The 16,545-nt window shown below is 36.5% G+C and overlaps 2 protein-coding genes across 2 annotated transcripts; both read left to right on the top strand.

The window, feature by feature from the left end:
• LOC103055624 (olfactory receptor 5AR1-like) lies at nt 1-3,614 on the top strand. Its single transcript, XM_007437984.2, has 2 exons — nt 1-909; nt 3,576-3,614. Exons 1-2 carry the CDS (start codon nt 1-3, stop codon nt 3,612-3,614), a joined length of 948 nt encoding a protein of 315 aa, XP_007438046.2.
• Nucleotides 3,615-10,071: 6,457 nt separating this feature from the next.
• Nucleotides 10,072-11,013, top strand: LOC103055849 (olfactory receptor 5AS1-like). Its single transcript, XM_007437985.2, has one exon. It carries the CDS (start codon nt 10,075-10,077, stop codon nt 11,011-11,013), a length of 939 nt encoding a protein of 312 aa, XP_007438047.2. The 5' UTR covers nt 10,072-10,074.
• The last annotated feature ends 5,532 nt before the right edge of the window (nt 11,014-16,545 follow it).

Raw genomic sequence — 16,545 nt, forward strand, 5'->3', positions numbered from 1 at the left:
ATGACAGAGGAAAACAGCACCACAAAGGATTTTGTATTTGTAAGTTTCACCAACAAGCCTGTCGTGACGATCACCCTCTTTTTTGTGTTCTTGATCTCCTATGTAGCTACTTTGGTGGGCAATATTGGAATGATTGCTTTAATAAGGGCCAGCCCGCAACTCCACACTCCAATGTACTTCTTCCTGGGCAACCTGTCCTTTATAGATTCAGTATTCTCCTCTGTGGTTGCCTGTAAGTCTTTGGTGAATCTCCTGGAAGATAAAAGGTCCATTTCCTTTACTGGATGTGCAGTGCAGATGTACTTTGTCATAGGCTTGGCGAGTGCAGAATGCTTTCTCCTCGCTGCAATGGCCTATGACCGGTACGTGGCTATCTGCAAACCCTTGCAGTACCCAGTCCTCATGTCTCCTAGAGCCTGTATTCTTCTGATGGCAGGTTCGTATCTTCTTGGGTTTTTGCATTCCCTTCTGCATACTGTTTTCACCTTCAGATTGTCATTCTGCCAGTCTGAGATCAATCATGTATATTGTGACATCACGGCCCTTTTATCACTCTCCTGTTCTGACACTCACCTGAATGAACTCCTGATTTTTTATGTGGCTGGACTTGTAGAAGCAACTACTGTGCTGAGTGTCTTTCTTTCATATATGTATATCCTTGCCAACATTGTGAGGATCAGTTCAGCTTCAGGCAGGCTGAAAGCCTTCTCCACTTGCACTTCACACCTAATTGCAGTTACCATCTTCCACGGGGCAATCCTTATTTTACATTTCCGACCAAAATCAAGCAATAGATCACCCATCCAAGATGTGAGTGACAAAACCCTTGCCATCTTCTACACTATTATTATTCCCTTGCTGAACCCTTTGATTTACAGCCTGAGAAACAAGGAGGTAAAGAATGCTCTGGTTGTTATTCAGAGAAAGATCTGGAATAAAATGATAAAGCAATGAAACTTTGTAGAAACCAAGAACTGTTTATTATTAAATCTGCATTATTTTGACATGGAAGAATATGATACAAGTATCATAATATCACTCATCTATGTATTGGTATTTCTAATTTCCTAGCATTTAATATTAACATAGGATATTTAATTGCCATGAGGATTAAATTTTATTTTTGGAAGATCATCAGTGAGTTTCTGTCTCACAGATCTTTGCCAAGAGTGGGTGGGGGAGCTGCAATTTGTTTCAATGAAACACTTTGCTCCATGGAAAGAACATCCTTCATCTCTTTGATTGGCTGTCTAGCCTTTCCTTGAGTACATCTCTGAAGGGGATGCATCTATTTCTCTTGGTTCCACTGTCAAACTGCCCGTATAGTTAGGAAACCATTCCTGACATTCAGTTGGAATCCATCTTCTTGTATCTAGAATATATTATTTTGAATCCTACACTCTAGAGCAGAGCAGAACAGGTCTTGACCTTTCTCAGTAGGACATCCTTTCAGGTAATTGAAGAGTGCTATCATATTTCTCTCCTCAAAACAAAACATTCCCAGTTCCTTTAATCTCTCTTCATAGCCCTTGTTTCCTAGTCCTCTGATGATGATGCAAAATAAAATGGAACTATTGCTTTTTGTAATTTAGAAACTGTACTTTTGTTGATGAAGCCTACAATTTGCTTCTGTCTTTTTTTGCAACCACATCACAACATATTTACTTTACAGTCCACTACTATTTTAAGAACTTTTTCTACAAGTTTTATTACCAAGCTATATTTCTCCCATTCTATGCTTGTGCATTTGTGTTTGTTCAGTCAATAATGTTGCTTCTCTGCTAAATTTCATTACAGTATGTTATTTTCAGCCCATTTTAAAAAATTGTTTTGGATTTTATTTCTGTCTTCTAGGGCAGAGGTCTCCAAACTTTTTTGATCACATACTCTCATTAGTAAAACAATTTTGAACATGCACCCCACTATATGCAAGTTTATTTATTTATAAATTATCTAAAAGTACTACTGTATTAATATATTATGTACATTACAAAACACCCCCAAATACATGCTTTGCAGTCTGTATATTTAGCATTAGTATAGCTTAATTTCTTATTTTTTAAAATATAAATTGACATTATAGTATTTTCTTCCCAGACCCCAATGGAATGTCTTGTGCAACTTACTTTGGAGGCCATTGTTCTACCACAGTGTTTTTCAATCTCAGCAATTTAAAGATGTGTGGACATCAATTCCCAGAATTCCCGAGCCAGCATGTTGGCTGGGGAATTCTGGGAATTGGTCCACATATCTTAAACTTGCTAAGGCTGAGAAACACGGTTCTAGGGTATTAGCTATCTCACCCAATCTTGTGTCAACTGCAAATTTGATAAGCATTCCTTTAATCCAGGTAATTAATAAAAATGCTGAAGAAGATTGGTCTCAGAATGAATCTTGTGATGTTCCATAGGATACCTCCTTCCAGTTTGATGAGAAACCACTATAAGCCACTTATGTATCCACCTCCTTTTCAAGTTATCCAACCCATTTTTAACTAGCTTACTAAGCAGCATGACATGAGATACTGACATCAAAAATATAGCAGACATCAAAATATAGTATACCGATAGTATTCCCATAATCTACTAAGGAAATAGAATAGTAGTGCGATCCATCAGAAAAAAAAAATAGCTTGGCTAACTTTGTACTTGACAAATTCATGCTAACTTCTGATAACAGTCACATTGTTTTCAAGGTACTCATAGTTCAACCACTTTCTGATTAATTCTACAATCATAAATGATGTCAGACAGATTGGTCTGTAGATCCTTGGAGTTAGGAAGAACATAACACTACTACTACTCAACTGTCAGTTCACATATCCTCCTGGATTTCTCAAAGATATTACATCAAGGCTCGGCAGGTTGCAATCCATTTGCCCCTGGCGATTTAGATGCAAAGTAAATAGATATTCCCTGACTATATTTCTATCAGTCTTAAGTTTTGATCCTGTCCCTTTAATCTGCTCTTTACAATCTCCTGGTGGAACACATGTTCTTTTGTTGGAGAAGACTGCCGCCAAAAAAGGAGTTGAGAAATGATGTTTTTTCTTCGTTACCTGCTAGAATGTTGCTATCATCAGTGAACAGTTGCATAATGATTCTTTTTGCTTTTTTAAATTTAAATTATACCTGAAAAAGCTCTTTTTATGCTTTTCTTTTATTCTTGGAAACAAATTATGAAAAAGCTTAGGATGCTCTGTTCATCTATTTGTCCATCAGTAAAATAACTACTCCAAAAAAACCCCAGAATAGCATGGGACCAAATTTGGCATGGTGGGAGAACCTGGCAAAAGAAAGATCAAGTTTTTAAAAGGGCGAGATCCAGCCGGGGGCTGTGAGAAAAAAAATCCAGGAAAAAGTCCTCAGTGAATCCTATGGAAGATGCAGATTGGCAGTGACGCGGTATATTGCTGGTCCTCCATTCTAAGCCTCCCTGCCACCTCCCTCTTGATCCTGCAACCTGTTCTATGCTTCTCAGTGTACAGTGGACATACAGTACATGAAAATACACAGAGAGAGTGGCAACACATGTGGACCCACTCTAATTAGGCCTTTACACACTCATACATACAGAGAAGGGTGGTGGTGGCAACACACACGGCCACATCCTGATTAGTCCCTGGGGACCAAGTGCAAACATGTTGGAGGTCCAAATCCAATGGCTGTGACTCTTCAGCATCCCATCGCCTACTGGTCACAAGGCAGCCATAGGGAGTAATAGTAAATGAAAGATTTACTCTTTGTCCCCTCTGTCTATTACTCTTCCTGCTGTTTGCTGAAGATGTCTGATTAGACACTTCCTTCTGCCTGTCTTCCCAGATTGTCAACCCTCCCAAGTAAACCAGTTAGGAAACATGACTAGATGAGCTAATTCTACTGTATTGTAAGGCTATATTAACAGAATCTTGCAAGTCTGAAAGTACACATCTCTCACCCTCCCTGTTTAGCACCTGAGTAGTTAAGAGAAGGTCCTTCCTAAGTTTCTTTCTCTGGCTGTTACTCTGTTGTGGGCTCCTTTCTCTTTTATCTGATTGGTCCCTAAATGGCATCTCTTCTTCCCGTCTTCCAAGGTCACCCTCACATTCCATCACACAGGCACACACACACGGAGCACGTGCTCTTGACTCTCCTTCTCATAAGATGTAGCTAGCAGTGTGCTAGGCTTTGCCTGTCCCTATATTATATTTCCAGTAAATTGCTGGGCTATTTGCAAAGCCTTGGAGGTAGAGCTGTTATGACCGTACCTCTGGATTTGCAACTTTTTAGTGGTGTTTTTAGAACGCTTGATTCCTGGTACACATAATTGTTTATATTGTATATTTTTGATTTTCATTTTTTTTTTACTATTATGCATTTGTTTTAACCCAAACAATGGACTTGGGGAATTGTATGTTGGTGTATTGCTTAGAGTCAGTTGACTCAGATGATCCATAAGTCCGGTAAACAAATAAATTTAAAAAAATAACTCTCCTTTACGTTATAGTTATAAAATTTGTTTCACTACTCATTGTTCAGGTCAGATTCCTGTTCTCAGGAATTCTCACATGCACACACAGCATACTTCAACCTCCAATAATAAACACAGATACTAATGCAACATGTTACCTCTTTTGTGTGTGTATGTGTGCCTTTGAATCAGTCCTGACTCCTAGAGACTGCCTGGACAAGTCTATGTGATTTTCTTGGCAGTATTTTTGGAAATGGTTTGCCATTGTTTTCCTCCTAGGTCTGAGAGAGAGGGACTGGCCCAAAGTCACCCAGCTGGCTTCATGCCTACGCTGGGACTAGAACTCAAGGTCTGCTAGCTTCTAATCCAACACCTTTAGCCATTACACTAAACTGGCTCTCTTCAAAATGCATTAGCAGCATCTAAATCTCCTGAATTATTATCAGTGCTGAAATGTGTTCTGGCTAATGTAATCTTTATAAAAAATTACAAAAAATTGCTAAGGTGAATACTACAGTAGTTATTTGCAAGAAGTTCAGAATAAAGGTTAGGAATACTTATGTTTATTGGACATCTCAGAGAATGTTTAGAAAGGTTTGGCTATCCGTTTTATTATGCTGGAAGTATAAAATCATGGAGGGCATCCTTATGCATAAGATATTGATTTGCCTTACTTTCATCCTGTTTTAATATCTATTTGTTAATCTGGTTTGGGGAAGAATAATATGTTTTTAAAATATGAATGATATTCTGAATTACATATAAAAAATGTGGAATCTATCATTATATGAAGAGCTGTGGATTTACTGAACACGAGAGCGTAAGAAAAATATTGTTCTTATACAGTGGAAAAAACTTATTATCCCAGATTTACAATCTTGGGTTAATTAAATGTGTTCACTCTCTGTTTATGAACTGGCTTTGCAATAGTGTAAAGGGAAGACAATCTTGTTTTTCCATTTAGTTAAGGATTATTGCTAGGTTTAAAATCAACTAGGATATGTTCCAATCTGTGACCTGAGATACTGGAATTCAGTGGGACTTGACAATGGACTGAAACTCTTGCCTCCTACCTTTGTATGAAACTATTTATTTATTTATTTATCTATCTATCTATCTATCTATCTATCTATCTATCTATCTATCTATCTATTTATTTATTTATCTCTGCCCATCTCCCCCTAATGGTCCATTAAAATAATATATATATATATATATATATATATATATATATATATATATAAAAATATAAAATTGGAAAAAATATAAAAACTGTACAAGACATTACTAAGAAAAAAGTCCAAGAGGGAGATGGTTTCCCGGGCTGGAGATGAAAGGCTTCTAAGGGACTAGCCATCCCCACACTCGATGTCTCCCCTCCTTCCGCCAAGCCAAGTAGCAGAGCCAGGTCTTCAAGTCCCTCTGGAAGGCCAGGAGTGAGGGTGCCAATCTCAACTCTGAGGGCAGAATGTTCCAAAGGGCAGGGGCCACAGCCAAGAAGGCCCATTTTCTGGACCCCACTAATCAGCTCTTTTACTGATGGGGTCCGAAGCATGCCCTCTCTGTGTGATTGGGTGGTATGGGTTGAAGTCATGGGGAGGTCTGGAGGCTGTAAGGGTCTGGATGGGGATCAACAGGCTTCAGCTGAACCCTGGTAAGACAGAGTGGCTGTGGGTTAATGGCTGTGGGATGCTCTGATTTAGTTCTTTCTTGAGCATAGGTGTCTTGCACTGGGCAGGGATGTGATGTCACAGGAGCCAATCTGATTCCCACCCCACCCTTATACCAAATGCAATGATTACCAAATGGATGAAGGCAACATGGGATGAGATGAAATTGGTTCTGTGCTATGGTCTGTAATCAGTCAGAAACACTGACCAAGAAGCAATGGGGATGTTTAGGGTTTTTGAAGGTTTGGAAAGTGAAATTATGTGAATATGGGGATATGCCCTTCATTGAAATTCCAGTCAATGGGAATTGGAAAGGTGATATTTAAATATGAATGCATGTTGTTGAATAGTAAGTAAATGAGTATTTTAAAAAATATTTCAATAAATATTGAAAAGAAGCATAGCACTATTTAGTTACACTCCTGTTATTTGTTAGTTCTGCTTCAGTGGCTGTCAGCCTTCCCAGGTAGACCAGACAGGAAACACAACCAAATGAGCTAATTCTATTTTATTGTAAGGCTACATTAACAGAATCTTGCAAGTCTGAAAGTACAAATCTCCTGCCATCTCCTTTACAGCCTGAGAAGCTAGGGAGGGTCCCTCCTGAGCCTCTTTCTCCACCTATTATGCAGCTATGGGCTATGCTGTCACTTATCTGACCGTTCCCTAGGCAGCATCTCTTTGCCCCGTCTCTCAAGGTCTTTCTCACATGCCATTACAGTGGCAAAAAAAAAAGAAAGAAAAAGTCTTCCCACCTATATCCCTGTGATAGCTAGTTACATAATCAAAAGTAAAGAACATGATGCTTCATCAGGCCATTACCCAAAAAACCTGTACTTCCCACCCAAAAGAGATTTACTTCTAGTTTTTTGGAGAAGGCAGAAGAGGCTGGAAAAAAATTATTATAAATAAAGCTTGCATTTGATATGCAATACTTGCTGGAATTCTTTCATCATTGCTTTAAGCCTTTTGTGGGAAGTCTGGTGCCACAAAATGCTGCTCTGCAGTGTTGTCCACCAAAAAACCAACTCTGCCATTCTGTTTTCTTCTTGTATCGTTTACAAGTTTTTGATTATCAGATTGCTGCTCAGCAAAATCAGGAAGAACTACTTGCATTGTAGGTTTGACTTAGCAACACAGAGGTCAATTAGGAGCACCAATCCCAGAAGTTTAAAAACAAACAAACCCAAACTCTCTTGATATAATCATCATTTGGGAATCCCTCATGTTAAGGTAGCTAAGAGAAGATGTCTGCCTCCAGCCTGCAAAAAGAAATAACCTATATTTTTTGCACCTTGACAAAGTAAGTACAGATTTATTGTTCTGTCGGTTGGCTTACAAAAGTCAATTTTGGCAAACTGATGACCATTTTATGTACAAAGGGAATTTATGAACAATATACTTCAGTTCAATTTTCCCTTTTAAATAGGAGAAAACAACATTCTCATATGGAAGCGGGTTGCTATATTTCCAGCTTCTTGCAGTCCATTGCTGCATTTTAAAACTGAGTTTGGAGGCTGCATTTTACATTTGGGAAAATTGTTTATTGAAACTTTTCAGGTCACGTTGATGTGTTGTCTATGAATTTTTATTGGGGTTTAATCACTTTATATTACTTTTTATTGGTATTTCTGTTAGCTTCCTTTAGTACTCTGGGAATGGAATGGTGGGATAGAAATTGTAATAAAATACATTTTAAGATATCCATTTAACATCAGATTTTTTTTAAAAATCACTGTAGTCATGTGCCTTCTGAGATTTAAACCACAGAATTTAAAATAGTAAAATCTGGAGTTGAACCATACGGGTTAAAGAGTGTTCAGCATGTCTTCTCTTTCTCATTGCAATCTGTATTATTTGCAGAAGTGAAGTATAGAACTGTGATAAGCTGAATCAAATTTATTTCAGAATTTTGTTAGGTAATTAAGCCTCCAATATAGGCAGGAAATTCAGCAAGTGATAGTCCCAACACATCTGGAGGGATTCAATTTGTGGTTTTTTGTTTTTTTTTTGAGGTAGACTAGAATATTGAGTCCTTTTGTTTAATTCTGAAAATGGTCAAGTACTGTTAAAAGGTGTACATCACCTTTAGTCAAAAACAACTTTCTGTGCCTGATTGCATAATAGTATAGGATGTTGAATGACAGATTTGGAGTTACACCAAATATTCTTGCTTCTAAATTATTATTTCTTAAACATTATATTTAGCAAATCTGCGTTTTCCACTAAGCTCGAGGTACAGATGTCAGAATAATCAAACTGCAATATCAATTATGCTTCTTTCAAAATTAAAAATGAACCTGATTACTATGAAGTCCCTGGACTTATACCAACCAATCCATCTGTGCAGTAATATTGATCTTTTCTTAGCACTGCTGAAAGATTTTGGAAGGATCTCAAAAACAAAAATAAAAGTTATATGAATTAAATCCTGAATTAAAGTAATTTTGTACTTATTAACAAACATTTTAAAAAACGAAAGCAAATTCTTTAAATGATCCAGCAATTATGTTCCATTACTGTAGAACTGGTGTTTTAATAATTTTAAATCCTGTTATGATCTCAACTCTTTGCCATCAGTTGGAGATGTTAGTTTTATAATGCTCAAGGCAAAAGCAGATTGTTTTGACATTGTAGGAAGAAAACTGTAAAAAAAGTGATTCCTGACTATAAAATACAATACTAATAAATTAGTAACATAACTATTCTCTGCTGTTTATGACACAAACAAAATCTGCTCTGTAAGGCCATTTCCCCATACTGTCTAATAACAAGAGTAAGAACATTAAATATTATTCAAAACTTATAATGTAATAATAATTTATTGCTATGTAGTTAGAATTCTGTAGCTTATAGAATGAAATACAAATAAATACAAATGAAAGATGCCAATAAATAAAGCATATAAAATTTGTGAGTTAAAAATATCCTAGATGAAGTTTAATTTTCCTTTTTGGGGGGAAGATTTGCAAAAGCCTGGATAATTACAAGTTTTTTCCCAGCACTTATATATCTGTGTGTCGTTGTTTTGGACTGTGTTGTTTATAATTTGTTTTATTAGGTCTTTTTATTAATAATTATCATTACTGATGATGTATGCTGCCCTGAATCAGATGCTGAATAGGGTGGCTATATAAATATTAGATAAATACATATTAATTCTGGATAAAAGTCAACAAGGATAAACCTGGTCTGACTATCTATCTATCTATCTATCTATCTATCTATCTATCTATCTATCTATCTATCTATCTATCTATCTATTGGATTTCTCCCCCGCCCATCTCCCCCACAATAGGGGACTCTGGGCAGCTTTTTATAACAAAATTAGATTATAGAGACAAGTACGCATGGAAGTTTGTGCCTCAATGTTCTGTCTACCTTCTTCTCTACCCATGTGTTTTTTACTTTTATAAGCCATCTCCCCAGCTACATATAAAGCTGAGGAACAGTTTATAATGTTGTTGCTGAAAAGCAGAGGCAAATGACTCCCAAGACATGACAGGTCACAATTTTATTGCACACAGAAAAATGCCTTGCAATATTGAAGACAGCCTTCCTCATATTGATGAATTCCAGATTTATGGGAATAGAATTGTCATAATCAGCAGGCACTATGACAAATGTCATGTTGGTTAGGATGATTTGAGCTGCAACTCAACAAACTGGGAAAGCACTAAGTTGCAGAAGACTAATTTAAAGTATTATACCACACCACAGTCCCATCAGTTACTATAATGTTCCTCTTCTACAAATGAGGAAAATAAGCACAGAGACTTGCTTGTCTAATCTCATGTAGTGATATTCTAAGGGTTTCTCTGACAAACACAAGTCCCTTTTTCTCTCTCTCTATTTCCCTCTCACACATAGGGACATATTTCTTCAGATGAATAATTATACTACAAGATCATTTTTCTTTTTCAGAATCCACTATTTCATAACACGCATCAAATAGATGGCTGGAGAAAATTGCACTCTGATGGAAAACTTCATTCTTTTGGGATTCACAGACCATCTTGTCCTGAAAAGCATTCTCTTTGTGGTGTTTTTGCTGATCTATATTATCACTGTTGTGGGAAATATTGTTATTATTTGGGTTGTGAAAATCGATTCTAATCTTCAAACCCCCATGTATTTCTTTCTCAGCAATTTGTCTTTCTTAGACCTCTGTTATTCTTCAGTTGTCACCCCCAAAATGCTGGTAAACTTCCTAGCACACAAAAAAATCATCTCATATACTGGGTGCATCTTGCAACTTTACTTTTATGCTGGTTTAGCAACTACAGAATGTTACCTTTTGGCTGTAATGGCTTATGACCGATACTTGGCCATCTGTAACCCATTCATGTATACACACATCATGTCTCGGAGGATCTGTATCTCCTTGGTAGGCTTGTCATATTTGGCTGGGTTTCTGAATTCTACGATCCAGACAGGATTCAGTTTACAAGTAACGTGTTGCAAAACCAATGTCATCAACCATTTCTTATGTGATGGACCCCCTCTGAGCTACCTTTACTGTTCTGATATTACACTCAATGAACTTTTGCTATTTACAGTTGTTGGGTTTAATGAGGTCACCACCACATCACTGGTTTTTGTATCCTATTGCTGCATCCTCTCTACTATCATCCGAATGAACTCTACAGAGGGCAGATACAAGGCTTTCTCTACCTGTACCTCTCACTTGACAGCTGTCACCCTTTTCTATGGAACCCTTCTCTTCATGTACTTACGTCCTACAACTAGTTATTCCATGAACAGGGACAAAGTAGTGTCAGTCTTCTATACAGTGATAATCCCAATGCTCAACCCAATAATATACAGCTTGAAGAACAAGGAGGTTAAAAATTGTATGAAGAAAATATTTAAAAGAATGGTCACTTGCAAATGAAGGAATTTACATTAAAGAGAAGACAGACAAGACAGGGAAGTTCAATACATACAAGTTAAAAGGATATATTTTAATTTTTCAAGAAATACATTGTTTCTTAAATACAAATATGAAAAGTTTATAAATCGTATATTTTTTCATGTAGATTGTCCTTTTAAAAATTATTATTACTATTATTATTCCTTTAGCATCAATAAGCAATGCAGAATTTCCCCTTCCCCTTCCCCTTCCCCTTCCCCTTCCCCTTCCCCTTCCCCTTCCCCTTCCCCTTCCCCTTCCCCTTCCCCTTCCCCTTCTCCTTCCTTCCTTCCTTCCTTCCTTCCTTCCTTCCTTCCTTCCTTCCTTCCTTCCTTCCTTCCTTCCTTCCTTCCTTCCTTTCTTTCTTTCTTGTTGTATCATCTATTTATTAGGAAGCATTTATTATGGAAGCCTGAAGTTCCACATACCAAACAGAGTTGACTTAATTCATATTTTGAAAAAGCCTCTGACATCTTAAAATAATTATTAAGCATTCCTCAATTTTAGAAAATCAATGGGTCCAAGTTTTAAGAAATAGAAAATACAGTTATTACAGTTTAAGAATGAAGGTGATACAACAGAAAACACTGTTTCATGTTTACTGGACCATAACATAATGTTAAAAAAAAGTTTGGATATTAGATTTGTGTGTGTGTTTGTGTGTGTGTGTGCGTGTTGCCATTGTAAGAAATTTGAGGGGTGGTGGTAGGTTGTTCTGTTTTGACTCACATGATTTGATTCTAACCAACCCTAATTCCCTTTTGGTTTCAAGGTACAGTATATCTTAACACATTCTTATAGTTAAAGCATACATGTGATGTTGAATTCTATATCTAATGTATGGAATTTGACATTTTATGAAAAGCTTTGGCTTTACTGAGCCTTTCGTTCAGCAAAGAGAATAATTTTACACAGATAGAAAGAAACTTATTTTCCTTATGTTAAAGAATAGATTCAAGATTCTTGAAGATAGTATAATAAAAAGACATTATAGTGATTTAAATAAACTGATTTAAATCACTATAATGTATTTTTATTATACTATCAAAGAAGTATTTTTGTGATTTCTTAAGACCAAACCTTATGTGTTAATGTTCCACTTCCTGATTTACACTTCCCGGAGTAGGGAGTTTGTAACCAATCTTACTAAATATTCTCTGAGATCCCCAGGGTATACCCACTGGATGGATGGATGGATGGATGGATGGATGGATGGATGGAGATAGATAGATAGATAGATAGATAGATAGATAGATAGATAGATAGATAGATAGATAGATAGATAGATAGATAGATAGATAGATAGATAGATAGATAGATATAGATAAATAGAACTCATTTGAAGAGTTTAAGAGAAACAATCCAGGTGTCTTAGCCTTCATTTAGGCTGCATCAAATCTTATACAAGAATTGCAAATTTCCGTATGCATATTTTTACAGCTGAATAAGCAAACTGGTAACAAGAAATACAGCTTTTGTGACTAGGATGTTTTAGAACACTGTGTTAAAAACAGCAGTCTCTGGAGATATTATGAACATTTTAACCAGTACGTGTTAATGGCCACAGGGTCTTCCTTTGGCACCTAAGAAGACTACTGTTCAGAAACTCTCCAGCTTCTTCAGAATTCTCTGCACTAAATCTGGATGACTGTTTCATCCAACTTCTCCAGAGAGAAGAATATTTCCCCTGCAGTGTTTTTTAGGCCAAGCTTGCCATGAATTCTATTGACAGCAATAGTAACATTAGGACAAATCTCTTCCTTTTTTTCAAGAACAACAATAGCAGCCATGTGGTATGTGCCTGCAGATGCGACTGTCTTAGCAGCTTGGTCCCTTTCTGCAGTACCTCAAATGTTGCAAGGTTCTAGAACTCTGGGAGTGGAAGTCCACATGTCTTAGAGTTGCCAAGCTTGAGAAACACTGTTCTAGGGAAAGGGAGAGAAATGCCAGCTGCCTAAAAGAAAATGGTGGAAAAATGGTTCTCTTTAGCTGGTATGAGAAAAGAAAGTCCCCAGACATTTCTTAGAAACTACTTTTCCCAAAAGGGTTGGCACAGCTTTGGCTTATTCCTCCTTGAAAGTGCAGCACTGGCAGGAGGGGAATTACTCCACCTCCATACCAAGAGAAAATAGGAAGTTGACTCTGTAATACAGCAGTCCATCAGGAGAATGGATCCCAGTGGTTTAAAGCAGACAGCTAATAAACACCAGCCTTCCTGGTAGAAATAATCACTTTTTCATATGGGAATCCTCCTTCTAACACAATTTTTAAGGTAATTCTGAAAAGAATCAAGAGGCACGCTTTGCTTCCGCTGAAGTGTTTGGAGGACACTATGGTGAGTATACATTTATTGCTTCTTCCAATAAACATTCAGTATCTATTTAGATATATTAAAAATCAGTAAAAAATAAGGAATATAATAAGAAAGGTAAACTTCTATTGAAATTTTATATTGTTAGTGAAATAAAACTCTATTAATCATAAGAAAATATTTTTCAAGTTAGTGGTAATCTTTTTTTTACTCCAGGGCACTTTATAAAAGAACCTGTGGTTACATTTCAGAAAAAAGTTTCTTTGCAATGGTTATTTAGGATTCCCCCCACCCCCATTCACAACCTGTCAGTGTCCTCTAAAATATTGCAGCCGATGTTCCCACCAAATTGCCTTCTGTCAGCAACAGAGCCACAAAAAACACTCTTCTAAAGATCTTCAGTCTCAGGTAGACCAGTAAGGTGGAACATGGTATTTCGAAACATCTGGGTTCCAACTCATATAGAGCATTAACAGCACGTTGAATCAGGCCAGATCAGACAGAAACTGGTGGCTATTGTCAAAACAGAGTATCTACTACTTATAACTGGCCCTAGTTAGTAGTCTGGTCTCCATTATGTATAACCTGCAGTTTCTGAAGACATTTCAAGGGCAGTCCACATACAGTATGTTACAACGGTACAAATGGGAGGATTTGCAAATCATGCTTGAATCTGACATATCCAGGGACAAACCTGCTAGTCTTCATGGAGCAAAGAAATGCCTGAGCACCATCAAAAATTGAGCATCCAGATGCAGACTCCCAAAGTACGAACGAGAGGTTTCAAGAGAAGCGTAACTTTCTCTAGCACAGGTAAAAACTCTGTTCCCTGGTCTCCTTTTTGGCTGGCTAGGAACAGGTTCTGCCTTATCTGGATTAGGGTGCAGTTTGTTTCCCTTCATCAAGTCCATTACGAATCTCAGCCATTGTAGTAGAACTTGGAACAGCTTCATGGGATTTCAGTGGAAAAACATGGAATTGGTTGTCGCCTTCATCCGGGGAGCAGCAGATTCGCAACGTTGTGCACTTTTCTAGAAATCGTTATGTACATTATTCTGAGGGACACAGATCAATGGCCAATGTATTGAAAAAGTATCTTACAGCACCATTTTTTAAAAAATTAGCCTGTAAAAGGGCCAGTCTCTGCTTATCTCTTAGCAAGGTCATTGGCCACCTATTACCGTCTCCCACCAGGAACTCATTCCAGTTGTGTGGTCTCAATGTTTTTAAAATGTTCTGTCACTGAATATTTGTTTTGGGGTTAGATTGTTTCATGATGGAAAATTTGGACACTGTCCATGGGGACTTCATTTGCCCAAACTCTTCAGCTAGCATGGTTATTGTGGAGAATCTGGGGAGTTGAAGATAGTCCATCTGCAGTATGTCCAAGTTGGAGAAGGGTGATCTAGAACAATCACAAAAGTTTAGATCAAATTGACTTCTAAATCTCATGCTGTGTGTTTCTTAAATAATCCCCCAAAGTGCCAGATGTACAGCCATTTAGTGAATTTATAAGCTAAAATAAGGCTAAGAATAAAATTTAGCAATTAAAAAATGAAAAAAACAATTGCAGCCAAAAGATATTAAATCCATAAATTTAAGGAGCTTCGTTTTTCTGAAAATTTATTTTAAATTTTTAATTGCAAAAGAGAAAAAAAACACACATAAAAAGTGCTATTACAACACGGTGACAACCATACAACAAAGGAAACAAAAACTTAGTATATCATTATAACAGTAGTTACAAACCTATATATCTTTACCTATTGCAATATTATTCAGATGTATATATATTACCAATACATTTATGTGACTATCATTTGTTTAACCTACTGTATTTTGTATAAATGAGTCCCATATCTCATTATACTTGTCCATACAAAGTCTATGTCTATAGGCAATCCACTCTCAAGTGTCAAATGCAATCAGATCTTCAATCTGTTGAATAAATGGGGCCAAACATTTATCTTTCCAATGCTGCAGTATCAGTCCTTTGACAATAGTAAGGCCACGGAGAATCCATTTACGTGGTCCAAATGTCAAATTCCACATACTAGGTACATAGTTCAAAAGAATATTATCCTCTGAAAACGTCAGCCTTTGACCCACTACTTTGTCCCCAAATTTAGTAAGTATAGGACATTGTAAAAACATAGGCTTTAAAGAAGCACTGTCCTTTTTACATCAAGTGCTGTTTTTGACAATCCTTTTCTATACAAATGTAGTGAAGTCCAATATTGTATATTCTAAATACTATTTTTTGTTGTATAAATCATAGTTTAAGGTCCATTGATACTCTTGCTATAGACATTAAGATTCTTTCCCATTGTCTAGGCAATATAGAAACCTTTCATTCTTTATTCCACTCATCCCTTAATATCTGCATATCAAGTTGATTTATTGATAACACATATCTATACAAACTAATAGTAGTATTATACAAACAATTGCTTTGTTTTGTCTTAAAGAATTTAACAAGGTGTTCTAATATCTTAGGTGTCTCAGAAGCTGAAAACGCTGCTGGTCCAAAGAATGTTGTTAACAACTGTAAATGTAAATATTGCTATTCGATTAAATCTCATAGATGATATTTACGTATCTCTTAACACAGAGTATGTTAAAAATTCATTGTCAGCAATCAGACAAAAGTCAATATTCCCGCTTCTATCCAATGTTTCCATATCACCATCTTTTTCCCAACATTTAAACTTGGGTTTCCCCATAAAGTCAGTTTGGCATGGGAAAAAGGGTCAAACCTTTTTTTATTAGACATTACGTTCCATCGCTTTCTAACTGACAGAATTGTTTCCAGAGATATTAGAATTTGAGTATATTTAGATCCTAATACTGTCCATCTGACCAAAGGTGTTATAGAAAAGAAAACAAGAAAAAGGGTTTTTTTTTAAAAAAAATGATCTAATTTTCTTGCCATCAATATTCATGAAATGTAACTCCACTGAGAAAACTAACAGACAAAATATGCTTGAGTATGCTGAGCTGTTTAAAAATAATCTTTAATTTATTTTATCATTAAATTTCCTTAAAAAGGATGATGAAATATATTCAATGCAAACATTTCTGGGGCTGACATGGATTTCCTGGTGTCTAAACCTAATGTTCGACTCCCATCAGAAACTTCCCTTCAGTTTTGAGATCCAATTGTGCATGATTTTCTCTTTCAGTATGGAATAAATTAAACCACT

This window comes from Python bivittatus, unplaced genomic scaffold (genome assembly GCF_059951505.1).
Source record: "Python bivittatus isolate LINGU-HERP-01145 unplaced genomic scaffold, Pbiv_v1 ctg000480_np1212, whole genome shotgun sequence".
Lineage (NCBI taxonomy): Eukaryota > Metazoa > Chordata > Lepidosauria > Squamata > Pythonidae > Python > Python bivittatus.

Coding starts and splice junctions, on each gene's coding strand:
- LOC103055624 (XM_007437984.2), top strand. CDS start 1: ATGACAGAGGAAAACAGCACCACAAAGGATTTTGTATTTGTAAGTTTC. Junction 910..3,575: donor AGGAGGTAAAGAATGCTCTG/GTTGTTATTCAG, acceptor TCATACATACAG/AGAAGGGTGGTGGTGGCAAC.
- LOC103055849 (XM_007437985.2), top strand. CDS start 10,075: ATGGCTGGAGAAAATTGCACTCTGATGGAAAACTTCATTCTTTTGGGA.